At 39.9% G+C, this 21,144-nt stretch overlaps 1 protein-coding gene across 1 annotated transcript in view; it reads right to left on the reverse strand.

The window, feature by feature from the left end:
* Nucleotides 1-21,144, reverse strand: part of kif5ab (kinesin family member 5A, b) — a 118,447-nt gene that overhangs the window by 25,602 nt on the left and 71,701 nt on the right. Inside the window, exons 15-19 of the mRNA XM_084737190.1 lie at nt 13,826-13,972; nt 10,892-11,080; nt 10,220-10,337; nt 6,797-6,861; nt 2,523-2,632 (exon numbers count right to left, since the gene is read on the reverse strand). Coding sequence (XP_084593316.1) covers nt 2,523-2,632; nt 6,797-6,861; nt 10,220-10,337; nt 10,892-11,080; nt 13,826-13,972 — 629 coding nt within the window. The remainder of the gene's footprint in view (nt 1-2,522; nt 2,633-6,796; nt 6,862-10,219; nt 10,338-10,891; nt 11,081-13,825; nt 13,973-21,144) is intronic.

A 21,144-nucleotide genomic window follows, 5' to 3' on the forward strand; every position in this document is an offset into this window, starting at 1 on the left:
CTGTTTAATAGGATGATTGTTTATATTGTGTTGGGTTTTTTTTTTTTGCCTTAGAGAAGCCTGCCAGCCTGCTCACTGTCACACAAGAAGAATATACTGTCTCTCCTGAGTCTGAGGAGTAAAGCTCCAGCTCAGTGGCGTGCACAGACTTTTAAAACGACAGGAGCAATAGTGATGAAGAGGCACCATCTCTGTATGCAGGGTTAGGATTTATTTTTCCCTATAGCCACATCAGAGCCATACTAGCAAGACAGGCATTTTGGCTGATCACGGGGGTAGTAGAGCAGGCCAAGGTCAAAACTAAAGCATGGAAGTTGTCTTGGAAGTTGTCTGCTCTGTTTATTTTCATTTTATATAATATGCAAATTGACTGTAATTTTCCTAAAATAATAATATGTTTTTTTCTTCAGATGACATAATTACATAGCTAATAATGTTTTGAGAAGAAATAAATCAACATTTTCCTATGATGGTTGTTTCTTAAAGTAGTTTATTACCACTACCAATCAGTAGCCGGTGTATATTAAATATGTTGATAAATGAGGGTTAAAGGGACAGTTCACTCCATAATCAAAATTCTATATTTTTCCCTTAGTCTGTCGTACTATTTAACCATCTAGATTTTTTGTTGTTTTTGTAGAGATCAGCTAAAGAGATGTCTGTCTTCTCTTTGAAAAATTCAAAACCAGTGTCATGACAGGGTTACTCAAGATAAACCACAGACCTTGTTGTGAACAGTTTCATGTAGGGACTACTTTATTCTAGTAGAAAGAAAGTAGTCCCTACATGAGACATAAAGTGGTTCCTACATGAAGCTGCTCACAACAAGGTCTGTGCATCATCCTGAGTGACCAGGTTGTGATTTTTGAAAAGAGACACTGGTTTTGAATTTTTCAGATAGATTTTTTTGTTGTTCGAGCACCTCTCCAAAACTCTGCAACTCACACCAAAAAAAATCTAGATGGATAAATTGCGCTACAGGCCAGGAAAAAAAAAAATGTGTTTTTGCTTTTGCGGTGAACAGTCCCTTTCAGGAACAGAGACAACATGTTTGTTTTTTTTCTTACATGTAGGACACTTGGCAAAAAGCTTCACACCTATACAAGCCACAGCATGTACCCTCAATTTTAACCATTTTAGATTTCGCTCCTGAAGGAACATTTATCCCCTTTTCCTACTCTGCTTCATGGATTTTAGGGCCACTCTGCTACAATTTCAGATGTTTTCTACCTCACTGACATCCATCCGTCCGTCCCTCCATCCATTCTCAAGCTGCTTAAGCAAATCAGGCTATGCCAGCAGGACAAGCAGAGCAGGCCCACATGTCTTTTCATTCATAATTCTCTGCAGCTGCTCCATGGGTGTTACCAGACACTCCCAGGCCAGCTGGGAAATGTACTTTAGTCCCTCAAGAGGGTTTGCCTTGCAGTCTGCTCTCAGACGCTCACGCCTGGTACAGAACATCTTCAAATCAAGGCACCCGAGGGGGGTCCAAACCAGCTCAGTGGCTCTTCACATTGTGGTCCAGCAGCAGCTTGACTCTAAAGTCCTCCCCCACTGCAGTTTCCTCCATGTCAGCCACCCACACATATTGATTTTACCCCCTCTCGCAGCTCGAGCAGGGTTTAGACTTTTTTTTGAGAACTCATACTACTGAGACAATGTATCCCCAACTGTAGCATCTCCACACTGCTTATAAGGGCAGAATTGAATTTCAGATTTGAGCCCACAGACAGCTGACAGAGTCTGTAGAGAGAAGAAAAGGTCACACTTTACTGTACACTAATAAGAAGTGACAAAGCCACACTTCATGTCAAATTAGGCCATACTTTGTATTATTTTCCAATGTTGGACCATTATTAGACTTTATTCAAGTGTAATTAGGGACACATTACAACAGTACAGTACTGTACTGTAAACTAATAAAATAATGAATTAAATTAAATTTAAAAAATCTGCTACTTCATCATTTAAAACAATATGTTAACCAGATCTAACAAGTACAGGCCAGAATTATAGAGGTAGGGGAATCTTTTATGTACACATGACTGCACAGACATTAAGACATGATGTTTGGTTCTGGGAAGAAAAGAGAGGAAATCCTTAAAACCATGCACACCCAGAAAATTTTCATACATCCAAGTGTGTAACATAAAGTAAAGTTTAAAGTACAGTTCTGTTGTAATATGTCCCCAAATACCCTCTAATAAAGGATAATAAGGGTCTAAGAGTGAGAAATAATACAGAATGTTTTACAGTATAGTTCTGTTGTAATGTGTGTCTAATGCTGTCTAAGTTTTTGTCTAATTTGATGCAAAGTACGACTTGTTATGTCTGTTACTGTACTGTAAAATAAAGTGTGACAAACTACTTTGGTGCATTGGTATCTTTGCTTTAAAATACTCCCTTTTTCTCCCTCCCTTCTCTTTTTATACTCCTACACTAGTTAAGAATGGACTACTGATGAAGAAACCCTGGTTTAGTTTGTAAGAGAAGGTGAAGAACTACAACGAAGCACTGACTCAGTTAAGTCGTCGATGATCCTCTGCTTCTCATTGATCTCGTCTCGCAGGCGGCCAAGCTGTTTGCTGTGCGCCTCACGGTGTGACTCCATCTGCTGCTCCAGAGCCCTCTGAGGTACGGGCAACAAGAGGGGGGGTGAGAGACATACATGTATAATGAGGCAGAGGAGAGAGAGATGGCACCAAGAGGCGGTAACAAAAGAAAAACAAAATGACTAAATAACAAGAGGGGATACAATTACACACACCAGTGCACATGTGGACACAGAGCACCACATGGGCATTGAACACATACACACAGCAGTGAGACATGGCTAATGAAACTGGAGCGTGTCGCGCACTGACATGAAAACACACTCACGAACACGTGCACAAATACGGGCAGATAATCAAAAACAAATACTTCCAGCTGTACAGGGGTGTTTAGCAGCTGAAAACTGCGTGTGTCGCATGTTTACTGTAAGACTGGATTAGCAGCTGGGCAAAGTGAGCAAGTGTCCCAGGTCCCACGCTCCCACAGGCCTCAAAAACCCTCAGTTCACTGTATATAAGAGGTTTTTTTTTTTTGTAATTTGATTACTGGCAAATTTGTTTGTACCAGTAAAGAACAATATTGTGCTTTAAGCCTCCATCAGACTGGAATAATTTGTCAATTTCACTCGATCGATTTCTTCCTTTCAAGACTTCTTTGCTTGTTTATCTTAAATCCATCTGTTCTTGTTGTGGATTGTATTTACCTTGCTTTTAATTTTTAGCTCAGAAGTAGACTCTTTGAGAGACTGTTTTGGCATAATGATGAACTTTTAAGAAGAAAAGCTGCTTTAATTATTAATGACCCTTCTTATCCATTGTACAGGGAATTTGAATTTTTGCCCTCATGAGGACGCTACAGACTACCAAAGACAAATAGAAATATTTACAAGAAATCCTTTGTCCCAAGTGCTGTCTGGGTAATTAATGACAGTGGGATCGGTTAGACTAGGACACTGGGTGATGCTCCTGACTTTGCTGCAGTAGATTAATGTCCTATGTTGTGTAGTGTAGACTGTGTACTGTGAGTTGTATTTTTATGAATATATATACCAAGATGATGTGTGAGTTGTTATTTTTGCATATTATATTTTTATAACATTGCATATTATATTTTTATGAGATGTTTTCTGGTGAAACTGAAGGCAAATTACCACATTGTGGACAATAACATTCATTTGTTTGTATTTGTATGTATTCTAATAATGGTATTTGTCCGGTTTATTTTATTTCTCGTTCGTCTTTGTTCAGATGACACTTGCAACAGATGCAGTCGGTGTAGTTCAGGATGATGGGAGAGCTGTTACTGTATGTGTATGTCCTTGTTGATGTGAATATGTTGTCTTGTGACCTTATCTGCATGAGGCCCTGTATTCTATTAAAATATATCGCTAACACCTTTATTATTTTAGATTATATTGTGCACAGGTGCATTTTCCTAAATAAAGTTGCATTTTATTAAATTATTTCAAACTCTCATATTGAAAACCAGCGTCCTGGTAGTGCTCTAGTGTACTGCTCTGTTTCTGAATCGCTCTGCAAAATATAATGAAACTGCCATCTTTAGTATGCTGTGTGCACTATATGTGACGGGAACAGAGGCCCAAGAGCAAATAAGAACAGTTAGTGCTGAAATGGCTTGTCGAAAGCCATTTATCAAAGAAAAATGCCAAATATTTGCCATCTCAAATATGAGGATTTGGTCCTTTTGTCTAATTCTTTCCATTGCAAATTGAGTATCTTTGGATTTCATTTGATATAAGTTATTTGAAGAGCTTGCATTAGGCACTGGAAACTGTGATAATTTTTCACATTTTTCTGATATTAAAGTAATAGTTTGCCTTTTTGGGATATATACTTTCTTGCCAAAAGTTTGATTTAAAAAAATTAATAAATATCTAAGGGGTGCCAGCAGCCAGTTAGCTTAAAGACTGGAAACAGAGAGAAAGAGATGATGCCATGCCGTTGTTCCGACAGCCCATTATTCAGAAAACCCAACAGTCTGCACGGTGTCCCACTGGACCGAAAACCCATTTGTCTGACAGTCCGTTATCCTGAAAACACCGGCCCGTTGCTTCGAAGGCCTGTTGGCCCCAGTTGTTAGTTCAGTGACTGCTGGTCCTGTCCATCGTGCTGAATAAGCAGGGGAGGGGGGTTTGCCCTCAATAGACTGATATTTCTGGTCTCACACCAAATGACCTTTCAATTGATTTTACTCCAGCTGACAAATTTCTAATGTCAGAAAAAAAATCCTGAGAGTTTTACCTCAGCTGGTGTGCTACTCTGTTACCTGACTTGTTAGATATTGGCTGATCAAACCCCAACTAACAACTGCAGGGAGAGTGTGTTCAGAGGAATGGGCATTGTTTTGGGGATGACGGACTGTCAGACAAGTGAGTCTAGTGGGATGTTTTTCAGACTATTGGGGTTTCAGAATAATGAGCTATAAGAACAATGGGTGGTCCCCAAAGAGTTTGTCTGGCTCACTGCAAAGTTAACAAAAACTGCCTACCAGCCCCTCTGAAGCTCACTAATTAACACTTTATATCTTGCTTGTTCAATCCATACAAAAACACACATTTCCATTTTACTGGTATTTATGTTTTGGATAATTTCTTAGCTGGAATCGGTTGCTAGGCAACCAGTGGGGATTCCAGGATGATACTCAACATATAATTCTCCCAGTAAAACAGCAAAATTGTCATTTTTGCACTACAATTTTGTTATCTTTGGGTTAGCTGTTCCCAGTCTTTATGCTAAGCTGAGCAAACTGGCTTCAGACTCCACTGTCATGTTTATCTTACAGACAGAAAATAGCTGGCAGATTCACCGTAATGACAATAAGTGTCAATTGCAGTGCTGGTTTACATGCAAAAAAACAAAAAGGCCAGTTCAGACCAAAGATTCAAGAAAACAAGACAAAACTATTTTAGAAAGTTGCAGAGAAAAGTTGCAACGATACAAATTTTCATGTCTCAGCTTGTCTCAAGCCGCCTTGTGGCATCGTCTGCAATATAGCTTGTCATCGGTGGCTGGTTTTGGAACATAAGACACAACACCTGTTACAACAGCCAATCAACTCATAGAGATGTCAGCTGATCAAGTGAGTTACAAACTGTCAGTAATGGCAGAGTTTTGGATAGAAAAAGAAAGGGTCACCTCATCAGTTTGTCTGAGGAACAGCTGTGTCTGGAACTGAGAACTTCACTGCTAACTAGGTCTGTACAATTCCTAAAAGTATTATCGACAGCGATATGGCGAAGTGCAATATCTAAATTGCAGAAGCTGCAGTTTTTTGATGTATGACATAAAATCATTAATGATGTATTGTAGTTCTGCATATCTTCTTCTCCAGATGTAAGAAAACATGTTTGTTTGTTATAGACCCCAACAAATGCCACATCATCGTGATTTCAATAGCATTTTTTGGTAAAAATGAAAGTTGGGATGCAAAATATATCATTCCAGCTAATCATGAATCATATTACAATTGCAATACCTGTTAAAATAATCACAATATGATTAGTCTTTTACCATATTGTGCTTCTACTTTCTCTGCTCTGCCCACTCTCTTTCTCTCTACTGCTTTCTCTCTCTCACTCAACAACACGCTCCCTTTGCACACATATTTTATTTTTTTTGCCATTTCATCAATAGTAGAAACACAACTGTAGCAGGGAACTTGTTATCACTATGCTCATTCATACTTAAAGATGCTATAAATTATATTCAGCTATAAAAAATACCCGAAAAGCCAGTTTGAGCAGAAGTACAGAGAGTAGTTGCTATGGAGATAATACACTGTCTCATCTAGTTGCATTGGTTTTCTTTCTGTTTCAGAATTGTAATCATTTATATGATTTTCTAATAGTGTTTTTACGTAAATATATGTAAAGTGTTGACTGGCTTTAATGTATTGATGTATACTGAAGTAATTTTATGTAAATTAACAATTGACACCATACCATGGCTTCAGCTAATGCAGATCCTCTAATGAAAAAACAAATCGACAGGTTTTCAAAACACCGCAGACCAGTGCATTGCTAGTAGTTTCAATTTGTGTCATTGCAAATCTTTGGTCTTTACACTCATGATCCCTTCCACAAGCACAGATACAGTACACTGACACATAAATGCACACAGCCACATCACACCCACACATACACACATGCAGTTAGCTGAGTGCTGAGCTGGTGTGATAACAGGTCAGTGCACTAAGTTACTTTCGCCGTTGCCATGATTACCTTTATATTACAGGAATCCTGGTCAGAAGTGTGATTCTCCCCTCTGGTCACCTGTGCCATGCTCTCTGAAACACACACAGACGCACACATTTAGGAGAGAAGACAGACAAGACAGTGACAGTGAGAGAAACCAAGACAGGGAGAGGAAGAGAAAATCAGACTGATAAAAGTGAGTAACACCCTGATGTAGACAGAGGTGACAGTGACCTGACTTTGACAGCACAGCAGCACCGCCGCTTGATACTGACAGCGAGGTCAGCGTGATCTAAGTTGTGCCTTGGGTGTAATAATATCTATTATTGAAAATGACAGCTATTGTGTCACGTTGATCAGATCTGTTGTTAACACTCTGCTGTTCTTAGAGTCTGATGATGAAATTACGGAGCTCTTTGCCTCACACCACGCTGTGTGATCGACATGACCTGCAGCACTTCGTATTTACTCCTGTAATGACTCGAGGACCGCCTGGCTCTGGTGTGGAGTATGGCCAAAATTGATTTACCTGCCCTTAAATCCACCGGTTATTTAATGCAGTTCAGCGGGACTCCTCAGGAAGAATGACTTACATTGCCTTTGGCCTGATTTGTGAATTGAGACAGTGTCTTGGGAGTATCCGCAGTTCGCTGGACCTCGCACAAATTTCAAATGTACCATTAATCTATTCGTGCGGGTGCAGTGAAATGTTTGCTGTTTATCAGTGTTTACCCTTGTTTTTCTTTTTATTTTGACAGGATAGAAAGGCCTCTGGCACAGACTAAAACTCTCCATTGAAGCCAATAAAATTGTTTTAAGTGAGGAGGCCCTTGCTCTCAGTTCTAGTTGGGTGGAGATGAAACATAGTGACAGGCTGGCTGTCTTTTTTTATGTTTTCTTCTATCCTGACATGATTTTGTTTGACTGTGTGAGAACATTAATCTTGTATTTGACTTTGGCACGTCACATCTGCAATTTGGCAAGATTTATAATCTAGATCAATCTAAATATTGACCTCAACTGTGCAGTGAATAAGAATGTCACACACCATTTACTGTAGGACATTGTTATTCATGATTTCTCTCCCTTCAGCACAATGTCATCTAAAAAACGTGTCCTTCTGTTGCTCCAAAATTCAGTTTTATACCTGCAGTATTTTTTTGATTTATTGAGCAAACATCTGTTTTGCTGACTTCTTGAACATGTTGATTGGATTTGCTCCTGGAGCCTTATACTTTGCCTGATTTATCAACCATAAAACTGTTGTTTTGCTTGTCTGACCATATTGATATTTTCTCCTGCTTCACCTTCAAGTCCGAATAAATGTTAAATTCTTTGCTCCTGGTTGGTAATTTCCGTCACGTACATAAAATATCTCAACCTGAGCCTGGGGCAAAGACGTTTTTATTACAAATACAGAACCTGTACATTTTATATACAGAGCACTGACCATGTTTATGTAACATTGATCCTTGAGCCTGAGGTTTGGGTACATTGTTGGAATTCCCCTCAAAAGCCTGATTCATGTACTGTTAGAAATGTTGAAATACACAGTTAAGCTGGTTATGCATCACATCACAGTATTTTTGAGGTGCACACAGAGATTATATCAGTTGCCACTGTTCTGGCTCTGAGGATGGCAATGTATGTCGGTTGGTCGCTCAGTCGGTCCACCATTTTGGCCCAGACTGAAACATCTCAACAACTTTTGGATAGATATTCATGCACTTTTGCAAAGGCATTTATGGTGCACAGATGATAAATCTTTCTGACTTCCCCCTGCTGTTGTAATGATGCTCCACTGACTTTTTCTCTTGTAACACTAGCAGGTCAGATTTTTCACTTGTCCTGTGACATATCTCAACATCTGCTTGATGGATTGTGTCAAACTATTGTACAGAGATGAAATGTTCCAAGACAATTAATCTTAATGTATTCTGGTGATCACCGAACTCTTCCTGTAGTGCCACCACGTGGTTGAGATGTGCTCTTGTTAGTGAAATGTTTCCACAGCTGTTGGACGGACATGGTTGCAAATAAATTTGGTGCAGACATTTATGTCCCCTCCAGGATGGATTTAACTTTGGCAATCCTGTCATCTTTCATCTAGTACCACCCCCAGGCCATTTACCCACTGATTTGGTTTATAGTCTAACCAAACCAGGTGTGTTGTGGGTAATTTGTTTTGGTTGAACATTTGAATGCAACAGTAACATGCAACTAGCAGACGCAACCTGAAATAAGTGGCCAATACAGGTTTGTACCCACAGTGTGTATCCTGTGAGTCAAATTGATTTATGACTGGATGTGCTGCACACACAGTGCAGATAAAAGTCTGCTATTGGTGCTTGTTTCAAGTGCTACTGCAGCATCCGCTAGCTACATTTTCAAAGTCCCCATGAAAAAAGAACAACCTCTGAGCTGCAGCCTGCAAGGTGGAAATGGAAATGTAGCACCTGTAGATGCTAATAGTACAAATGTTAAAGAGCCAACAGCTATCACCTTTTATTTTGCAGTGATGGTAGTCTTTTTAATGACAGAATTTGCCTCCTGACACGCAAATGTTTCACCAAAACAAATTCACCCTCAGCGCTATTTTACAGCAGCATCGTCGCTGCATCCTGGACTTAGCTCCACCCAAGACATTTGTGATTGGTTTAATGAAATGCAAACAAGGCAGATATAGCATAATATCAGTGTGTGAAGCCAGACCTTTTTGCAGCACTGAGTGCTGTGGAGAGAGGTCAGGCTGTGCGAGACTAATTTATGACCAGATACAATAAAATTAATAATGTGGCCATCACCCTCTAGCTAAAGGCTAATTTGCAGAAGCGGGAGACTCGAGTCACATGACTTGATTAAGGTCAAATTTGAGGACTTGAGACTTGCTTGACTAACATTGATAAAAGTCTCTGACTTGATTTGTGACTTGTTTGACCTGAATGACTTGACCTTTTGGTTCTCACTACAGCAATTTGAGACTTGTTTGTGACTTGCACATGTAACTTACTGACCTCTGCTGATCTGTATTTAGTGCTTATTAGCAAACTAGCATGCTAGTAGGCTAAACCTGCCTATAATGTCAGAGTGTTAGCATTGTCATTGTGAGTGTGTTAGCATGCTGAATTTAGTCAGTTGTAATCTTGTGTTTAGCGCTAATTAGCAAATCTTAGCATTGTAACACACTAAACTAAGATGGTGAACGTGGTGTGCTGCTAAAGACTAGCGTGTTTGCATAGTTTTTGTAAGTTAAGTTACATGAGCATTTAGCTCAAAGTATCACTGTGCTAAAGTACAAGAGAACCACTAAACCGTAGACCAGACTGTAGACTTTATTCTTGTTTGTTGACTTGTTATTTGTTCTTGGAGTTTGACTGGATTTATATTTTGAGAAAGCTACTGCTGTACTTCAATTATGATGATTGTTTTTATAACATTGCATTAGTCTACCTTGAGCTTGGAGTTTGGCCAGCTCCTCGCTCAGAGAGTCGTAGCTGTCCTCCAGGTGTCTCTTCTTCAGCTCTACAGTCTGCATGTACTCCGTTAGAGAGCGGATCTTCGCCTCATGCTGAAAGTCAGAACACAGTGTCTCAGATGCAGAAAGTTTACTGATGAGCAAAGGACCTCTACCCAAGACAACGCTTTACAACAAGGATAAAATATTGACTTTTTACTCACTGTGGAATGAATTTAATCTATTTTGAATATTTATGATCTTTGTTCATTTGGGAATTTCATTAAATACCAAATATATTAAAACTCACAACATGATTCCAGTGATGTCAAAACAAAGAATACAAATCATGCAATGCTTTCAGAATTGAGACAGTTTGCACACTCAGCTTTTGATGCAAAAAATGTGCTACAAACAGTTGAGTGACATTTCGAGCACACTGCTCTTCATCAGAGTAAATTAACATCACACAAAGGCCTTAGGAGGTGTGTGTGATGTTAATTAGTCTGAGGAAGAGGAAATGTCACTTACTTGTATGCGGTGGTTAATATTTTGCACTGGGAGGATTAGTAACTGATTTTTCCACATAAACACTAACACTGGATTGACAGATTTACATGCATTTTTCCTACACCAGATGTTTTCAGGCTCCTCCATCAGTCCCTCACCTGAGAGACGAGGAGGTGACACGAGGACAACTCTCTGCCAGTCTCCTCCATCTTACGGTGACACTCCATCTGAAGGTTTTCCAGGTGGCGGCAGCGCTTCACCATGGACTTCACCTCTGACTTTATCTTGCTGATGTAGAGGCGAGCCACTGTGAACTCCTCCTCAATCACACCGGTGATCTCCATGGGCTGGAGATAAACGAGGCAGAGATGAGGAGAGACAGTTAAAAAGAGTAGCAGAGACGTTTGGTTAAGATTGAGCGGAGATGATTTAAAGACAGCTGGGAAGGTAAAGCGGGACTCTTTTCGTCATTTGGCACACACATCCATTACGTTAACAGCATCATTTAGCAGATGCTGCGACTCAGATACTCTAAGGATAGAGTATACATCCACATATCAAAGTCTAAAATCTAAATATTAGAGCCGACATATATCAGAGTATGTGCCTATAACCTATCCTCAGGTGAAACTTGATAGTCAAGGGTAATACATCTACATGACTATATTGTATAATGTATGGCCCTTCTGCTAGAACACCATCATCATCAGATGCCAAATATGTCGAGGTGAAATAGAGATAAATTTGTATGAAATGATGCAAAAGACCTTTTGAATTTTCCACTCTATCTTGGTTTAATATTTCACAGTGTGATGAAGCTTTAGTGAAGCTTTGGAGGACCCGCACTTACAGTCCCAATATCTCATCAGCAACACCATGCATCATGTCGCAAATATGTTCATTTTACTGGATTTTAAACTGGATGATTTTTTATCTATTCTATTATTTGTATATGCAGTAAGTTTAATCTGGTAGTATGGTTCTGTTCTGGGGCTTTCCCACCTTTCCATGTGCATAAATGGAAAGCCTGAGGCAGGGAGCAAACGGCAGCAAAGACCCCCCTGAGGGTACAGAACAAAGCAAGCATCCATAACAACAGGAATGACATTGATTAAGTTATACCCAGCAGGAAGAAACATTGGTCAGATGATAAAATATTACACATGTATATGATAGAAGACAGATAAACACTCATTAATGTGGGAAAAGGAAGCGCAGGGGCTCAGTCAGTGCAGTGGACCTTACAGTCACCCAATCAGAACAGCCTGACCTCTATTACCACAGGAAGAGAGCCAGGATAAGAGCTAAGACAACATGGCTTAGACCAAAGAGAGCAAGTCAGAGAAAGGTGCATAGTTGTCTGCCCACTTTGATTCTTAAAACCCTGATGTAACAAATGCAGACAGTGGTATTTAACATGTTTGGCTGGAGGTAAAGTTACCACAGCTAAAAAACTAGTAATAATTAGCCAGACATGCTAATGTTCGCAGTTAGAGCAGGTAAACACAGAATTTAGTCTTCTCCGCACAGGGTCAATTAAATACTGATTTCATTACTCATTTTGAAAATTGTTCATGACCAGTCTCTACAGAGTATATTCATTTTAATCACTTTAAAACTTAAAAAGTGATTAAAAGACAGTCATGTTGTCACTAAGGAGGTAATGCCTCACTGAAGGCACACTGGTCTGTCCTATAGGTGTATTTATGTGCGTTATATGAACTTAATATTTATACTTTTATACAGCATGTGCATTGCATTGCATGTGCTATATCTATTATATCTATATATATAATGCACTTATTGTACACTGTCCCTGTCAAACAAACCAGTAAATGAAATGAAAATGGAATAAAAGATACCCTCACAACACTTGGTAATCCTTTTTCCATGTATCCTGTGATGACTACAGAAGTACACCCTGGGGTATCAGTAACTCCAGTTGATAATCACTGCTGCAGACACATTTCATGAAAATGTGAGCCTCAGTAATTTACCAAAGAAAAAAGATACTCTTCATGGATTTTGTTGTGATGATGAAGATGATGATGCGTCATGGAGTCAGCGAAATGTGGGCTACACCTTGAGCTTTTTTAACCTAATATTCATTACAACACCATCTGTGCTATGGAAAGTCATTTGTAAGTAAATCTGATAATTATGGGGCTAGATATGAGGTCAAAAGTAATATGATCTATCTTTAAATATGATTTTAAACTCCTCGGATGTGGGGTGTTTACTGGAGAGAGCAATGTGTACTGATCCCTAGAGTATGTGTGTAACATCTGTGCACTCTGGTTAGGACTTTAAAAGAGGAGGGTATAATTTTTATCTAAATTGCATCAGTTGTGTCAACGAAGTTCCTTCAGACTTTGGTTGGAGGGAAATATTTTCACAGCCATGCTCCAGTTTATCCCTTGTGTTTCTGGTGTCTTTCCTTTCCCCTTTGTCTTCTCTGCTCCCCAGTGCATCTGTGACGTGGCTGTGGTGCTTCTCTCACACTCCCGGCTCCCCAGTTGCTGTCCAGCCCACTTACCTGCTCCAATCAGCACACCAGCAATCCATCAACTCATCTACTCAGTAGTTTATCAACCCTGGGTCTTCAAGCACCATCTCATTGTTTCTGCTCTTGCGGTAAATCACGTCTCGAGCCTCTTAAATTGTGTATTCAAGCTGTGTTTTGTGGTTGATCTGTAACCTCTTCTCCCTGCATCACAGGATCACTGCTTTGCCCGCCTGCTCATCTCTGCGCTCAGCTATCAAGTCCACATGCTTCCAGGCTACACTCACATCCAGCCTTCATTCCTGCTCCATCACGCTTCACCAGCCGGCGGCTTCCTCCCACCCCTCTACCCTCATCCACCTTTATTCCCTGGAAACCCAATCAATAAACCTTTTCTTATCCATTCAAAACACTGGGTCTGTGTTCTGGATTTTGGGTCTCTCTTACTAATAAAAAATAAGGGGATGTTCTTCACATTAAATGTCACATGAAGTATTTTATATCAAGGTCAATATTTGTTTCTTTTTAAACATCTCTGGTAAGTGAATAAAATGTCTCCAAACTTGCATTTTGTGTCCCACTGACTCACCAGCTTGATATCTTTGTTTCCAACGATGGTGCTGAACTCACTCAGGTCCTTCATCAGCCCATTGAGTATCTCAGCGATGCGTTTCCTCTGGTGGCTGCTCACTTCCTGGATACGGGACAGCTCCGCCTCCAAAGCCATGAGGTGAGCCTGCAGGAAGAGGAGAGTGAAACAAGGGAGTGAATTCAGACGAAGATGAAGGAGGGGGAAAAAGATGAGTGAGAGAGCAAAAACCAGAAGAGAGAAGATGGGAAAGAACGTGGGAGTAATAACAGGAGAAATTGCGTGGCAGAGGCCTGAGAGTAGAAGGGAATTGAGAGTCCTTTAACCTGAGAGCAGAAACCGCTGCGAGACACATTTTAACCCCTGACCTCATTCTTATCCAAGAAATCCAAGTAGCAAAACATAATGGCCACTAAATTACAAATCAATAAAGAGCTCAGATAGGGGTTGATGGCATCGGTGCTGGATGAAAGGATCTGGGAGAGTGAATGATGGAGCTGACTTTATCCTTCTCTATTCTGTACAGCAGGTAGAATCTAAACAACACTGAAGCCCAAATGGCTTCAGCACAAGGAAACAATTTGGATTCAATCGTTACACTACAGGTCTAACGAAATAAGAAGAAAGAAGGGTAGTGCAGTTTGTCTACCTTGAAGAGAATTCTTTGATCTTATAAAACTCCTCAATGGCTCAGTTTTTTTCTGCATGATTAACTGGAGCGACTCATGAATGAGACCTTGAAAACATTTGATGTCGGTCAGAGCCGTGGTCAGAATTTTAGAAGTCTTGAGCTCTAATTACCTCTTTGCAACCCCTTGAAAATATCTCTAAGCATCAAAAATTTCTGATGATTAAATATTTTTTTTCTAGTTGTATTCACAAATTTTTCTGCCCAGTTTTTATGCATAAGGCTATATATACCTTGTTTCCATATATTATACATATTATTATGTACAGATGATATAGTTTTACTTGCTTAACGTGAAAAGGATCTGCAGATTATAATCTTTTGTCCTTTAATCTGTTATTTTTTTAGCTGTATTGCTGAAACACACATCACCTCTGACAGTAAGACACCCATAGGCTTTGGAAAATGATGTGTGGGTTTCGGATTAAAGAGCAGGAGACTCTGCATCGAGCAATCTGCATCGACCACACAGATCAGCTGAACAGGCTGCCACAGGTGACCCCTCAGGAGGAGTGGAGGTAAGAGGATAGAAGCCACGCTACAGCTGGGACTTAAGGCTGCTCCTGGATAACGTTTGGTCAGGAAAATGAAACACTCTAAATGGGACTCAGACTGGACAAACAACAGGAAACCAGAGCCTGTTGTACCTACAGAAAGAGACCTGATTTGCAACATCATGGATTGGGCTGTTGCACCCGAGGGGCGGGTCGCAGTCTGAGCTGACAGAACGCCACATGCAAACCTCCAGCAGGACATGGGGAGGAGAACCCTGCGTTTTTACATCAATGAGGCTTTGTGCTCAAACTCAGTCACAGTTGATGGGCAGTGTTTCCCAGATATTGAACTTTTTATGTGAAGATGTTTCATCTTATTCCATTCTGAGTTTAATTAATCATCTGTATATATATGTTGTATTTTGTATTGTATTTTGTGTGCATCATTCCATCTTTTTGGAGAGTCCATCAGTGAACCTGCAAAGAGCAAACATAAAGTTTAAATGCTTCAGCTTTTGGATAGACTTATGAATATGTCCCCCTTTAAAAATATTTGATTGAGACATTTTGCAGTATTATCCCTGGGCTAATGAGGTGAAATCCTTATTTCAGCTGAACAACTGATCTGTCATTCATTTTCCAGAACAGGTTACTTTGTGATAATCAGGAGAAGAAGAGCAAAATCTTTCTCATTTATAGAGAAGAATTGTCTGGTCTTTATTAGCACTCCAGAGGAGGACAGACTGTTTGTGTGTGAGCTAGGCGAAGTTGGAAATGAGGTTCATTTTTTGTTTGGCTGTCCTGACTGCAAGGGCATAAGGGATGTACTTTTTACTACAATGTCCTCTATTCATGATGATTTCTTTTGGCTGTGTGCTAATGGAAAACTTCAGTTGTGCTTTAGAAAGAGAACATTTTTTGTGACAGACTATTTGCAAAACGAAATGTAATGAATTGTTTGAACACTGCAGTTCTCTTTTTGGTGTCTTGTAAACCAATTTGGGTTGGACACTTTGGGTACATGACATAAAAATAAAAGACTTCTCAATAGTGCCTGGGTAAAATTCTGCTGGAGTAAGTACTAAATCACTGATTTATTTTGTAGTAATTTTTGCCACGAAACAAGCAAAAAAAAAAAAAAAAAAAAAAAAATCAAATCCTGTCTTCAGAACCAAATTTACAAAAACATTATTGGGGAATGACCTGATTAACCTGATACATCAGATGGTTTGCTACGCAGAACCATCTGGGAAGCCATCCGTAGAAACTGTTTGGAAAAGGGCAAGCACTTTCAAAAAAAACACCTGGCAGGTGATTGGACAAACTATCTGTCTATCACATCTAACACAGGCTAACTTCAACCAATTGCTCTTCTTTCAATGAAGAAATACTCTGCAGTTGTGATATGACCGATGCTATCACAGCATCTATGCATAACCTCCTCAGCAGCTGTCATTGTTTGTTTGAGAGAGTCGCTTACACAGACACTACTCATTGTCATCACACCTAAAACCACATCTGTAGCTCCTAGCAATCCCTCCCGGGATGCTGATTGGCTGCACCACTTTTGGTGTGGACACAAACAGAAGCCTGGCAAGATGAATTCTCACCTGACCATGTGATCCTCTCAATGTAATTCAGTGGTAGCCATGGCCTTGTTCTTTGTTTAATTCCTTGTACATAAACATGCCCCCCCCAATTTGATAGCATCCCTTTACTACACCAAACTGCACTTGATGTTACATGGACCCCAAATTGTCACCAGGCTACCAATACTATGAGGCAGCAAACAAGTTTACGGGACAGAAGGTCACCCATTCAATCACCGACCAGCAGGATAAATCTGGGTGGAGAAAACTGAAAGGCAGTGCTTGACCCCAGATAAGACTCACATTCATGGCTTTCAGTGAACTCTCCTTGAAAAGTAAAGGTTATAAAGGAAGGTGCAAGACGTGGACCAAAAAAGCAAAAAGTTCAAGCAGAAAAGGTCAGGGAGAGAAAGAAAAGAAAAAAATCTCACGGCTGATGTTGCAAGAGTTAACCCATTCTAAGACATCTTTGCTATTACCACAGACATACAGTTGTTTATATATGCACATTATGACCAATTGATCAAGATAAAAGCAGTTGTATATGTACAGCACTTTATTTAAATTGAGCAATACAATCAGTCTTTAGCAGATGATTACTTTTTATTCAAAATGAAGAGAATGAGATCTATAGGATGCAGTTCAGGCATGCTCTTTCTCTCACGGCTGAACTAAACTGATCGAATGATCCAACGATCGAAACATTGGAATTTCATGATAAGGTGGATAACTCTGTACGAAGCAGAGCCAGGAAAAACTGCTTTGCATAAAGTAAAACTATTTTATGATTAATTTAGGCTTTTAAAGTCTTCCTGTGTTTGCTTTATATGACATTATATCTGTAGCTTGCTTTCGACTGGTTAGGCTTTGTTTTTGTTAACTTTTTTCTTATCTGTGGCTGAGAGCTGTCGGCTTTGAGCTTACCTGTGCTGTAAATCCTGTGTTGTTGAGACCCAGGTGAATTTATTGTGTTGTTGCCTTTGAGCATTCTTGTAAATCTACTATATATCCTATGGAGAAGTATGTAGTTAATATGTGCATATTATTGTATAAACTGTAGGCTATGTGCGCTGTATGTCATGTTGAGATACAGGTGAATTTAGTTATTGTGCTATTGGCTGCAAGTCAGTGTGTCAGCCCTGGGAGGGAGGCGGAGGGGTGGGTTGAATTTAGCATTTACTGCATCCCCTTTCACAAATTAGTTGCAATGTCCCTGAGTGTAACCACAAGCAGCAAAAGTGTACTCATTACCTCCACCACAGAAGTTTTGTTTTCAGTGCCATTTGTTTGTCTGTTTGTCTGTGATTACAAAAGAACTACTGGCTCAATTTTCATGAGACTTGATGGAAGGGTGTAGCGTGGGATTTAGGAAGAACCAATTAACGCAGATCTGAATCACAGGGCCAATACATGTATTATTCCTCAGTTTCGTTAACATTGTGAGATGGGGCATTTGGCCTTGGTGGAGTCTTATACTAGTATTCTATTTACTTGTTATTCTTCTTGGTTTATTATTCTAGCTTTTTACCCATTATTCAGCTGTGGGTGTTTTCTTACTGTGGTTGTTATTGTTCCTCTGTATTTTCAGATATTTTGCTTTTTTTTTGTAGTTTATGTGTCTTTTTTATTGCACTGCTCAGGAGAGGCACTTCTTATTTTGTTGTAGTCTGTACAATAACAATTAATCTGTCTGTTTTTGCGACTATTCTATTCAAATCACAGAAGCTGCATTTTTTATAAAGGTAAACTATGTCACAGCATACAACAAACAACACTGTGACACACAGATTATATTCTCCAGACGAAAAGGGACATGCTTGTTTGGTACAGATCCCAGGAAAAAAATCACAGTTACATTTACATTTTTTTCAGTGAAAATTTCCATTTCCAATAAACACATATACACATATTGCAGTTGCAATATCTGGGAAAATAATGACAATATGCTTTTTTTCCATATCGGTTAGCCCCAGTTTCAAATACAATATTTTCTGGCATTAATCTTTTTCCACAGTATTTTTGCTACTCACAGTGAAGGCTTTTATGCAAACTGAATTGTCTGTTGTCACAAATAATGAACTTAATCTCCATCTTAATGACGCATTTTGGTTATTGCCCCAGTGAATCATCAGTTAAGTGAAAGCGCCATTACCCACTTTCTTAAATGCCCCACCATTAACTCCTTTATCAACCTCTCCATCTTCATCTCATTCATTAACTTCAAGCCCTGTGATCATTTTCCAGGTCACTTCTCACGTCAAAACATTAACTTAGCGAAAATGCCAGTAAATAATTAACTGAAATCAATTCATTTATGAATAAGTAAGAACGAGAGGAGAATGGAAGTTAATGAAAAACGTTGAGTTTGGTTGAAGATTTATGAGGAGATGATGAGATGGTTGGTTGAATGATGAATGGAGTTAATCATAATGATGGAAAGGGGCTTAAGTGGATGGACGGATAAAAGAAGGTGCCTAAAGGAGCAGGAGAATGGCAGTGACAGTGAGCGATGGCGTGGCCTCCTGCTGAAGAAGACAGGGGTTTGAGATGAAGACAGCTGACTCGACGCCGGGGTGAAGACAGTGACGAATGAACGCCATTGCACGATTTTTCTAGGTCAATGCTGCCCCGTTTCTGCTGTAGATATGGAAAGATTCAAAAAGCCGCAACACTGCGCATTAGCATAACAGCTGGGATGGAGTAAGTGGAGAATTGGTAATAAAGAGTCAGGGGGGATGAAGATGGAAAAAACCCTGAGAGGCTGGAATAATGGGATTTCTTTTAGTTTACTATGTGGTTTCACGTCTTGTCAGAGTGCCAGGCAGCGTCCCTGCTAAGTGGATGACGTGTGAGGTGAGAGGTCAGGGCGAGACAAACTGAAGAGTCTACAGGGAAGGTGAGACGAGCGAGATGATTGAGGAGAATAGAAAGGCCTCAGCTGGCTTTAGCGAACTAAACTGTGCGGTGAGTAGTTATATTGTCAAATCCTTTCATCAATTTCTGGACCAGCTTGTGAGAAAGACGGAGAGGGAGGGGAGGACAGCGTGGCAGATTGTAAAACGCTGCATGAAATATTGAAGAGGTTTAAAGAAGGTGAATAATGGTCCGCTCCGTCCACCGAGCCACTCACAATCACTTTATTAAAGACTGACCAGCTCTGCCGGCGGTTTCTGTTTCACTTTTATCTCTTTTTCGTTTTTGAAAAGTACGTTCCTTTGTACAAAGATCAGTCACATACAAAACCTTTAAAAACATCAACATATAAGAGTAGAGCTAACTTTGCTTCACTGACTCACCACACATTTTAAAGCAGCTGCAAACCTTGCTCTCAATTTTGTCCTGGTTTTGGGTTTCTGGTAGGTAAGTAAGTCTTTCCTCATATGTTGTTGTTTACTTCACTTTCCATCTTTGTCCCTTCTCCTGCCTTGTTCGATTCTGATTAATCTCACCTGACCCCGATTAGCCTCCCTGTGTATTGAGTCCGAGTCTTTACCTCATTTCTTTGCCACTTCATCTATGTCCACTAGTCAAGTGCTCCAGCTTTTGCCCCAGTGTTTCCTTGTGTACCTTTGCCTTGGTTTTGGATCACTGCCTGTTTTATGGTCTTTGAATCTCTGGTCTGTCCCTTTGGATATTGTTTGCCTTGGACTGTTCACCCTGCCTACCCTGTGTTTGTATTTCGACTTTGTTTTTGTGCATTAAATCACTTTGAACTGCACCCTTTCTGCATATTGAGTCCATCCTCTTGTTTTCTGCCACGCCGCTTCACACATACTGCAACAAATTTTGAGTATCCATCCTAAACATGAACTATTCAAGTCTAAATAAGCAACAACTTAAATTGTAAAAACATATTATTTATCAAAAGAGTAGCACGCAAAAATCAAGTGGCAACTTCCAGGACTGAAAAATGAAGCCAACATGAAGTGCCAAAAAAGCAGTTCCTCAAATGGCCACTTTAATTCTTGCTCCAAAAGTAAGTCAGTCTCCATAGACTCTGATATCAAACTACCCAATTTTACAGCAGAAATAAACATGTTTGCAGCCAAGTACAAAAAACAGTTTTAACCTCAATGGCTAATTTCTCTGTTCATGACAGCTGTGCAGGGGTTCATTTTTCTGACGTATGTGCTTTGCTTTGAGTGACAGATGGGTGCCATCACAGGTGGTTAGCTTCTAGGTAGCTGCTTCATTCAACCCACCTAGGCTCCACCCACGCTTCACCATTTTGCTCAGTTTTGGATCGGCCAGGAGTTTGGATTAGTCAAGCACGGCCATGACACTGAGCTTCACCATGTCGCTCAAAAACCCTGTGAGTGACCCTGTGATGTCATGGAGACTTAATCCATTTTATACAGTCTATGCACCGCTTCATCAGGATTGTGCCGGTGTGGTTTGATTGAACTGTGACTGACCAACCAACTGTGATCAGTTGCTAATTCAAGTATTGCTAAACTCTGGTACACTGAACTACATGATACCACCTTTGCCAAATGAGCTTTGCCCATTTCAAACCAGAGAAAAAAAAATGAACAAATACAGAAATCT

Source organism: Lutjanus erythropterus, chromosome 2 (genome assembly GCF_056507025.1).
Source record: "Lutjanus erythropterus isolate fLutEry1 chromosome 2, fLutEry1.hap2, whole genome shotgun sequence".
In the NCBI taxonomy this organism is placed as follows: Eukaryota; Metazoa; Chordata; class Actinopteri; order Lutjaniformes; family Lutjanidae; genus Lutjanus; species Lutjanus erythropterus.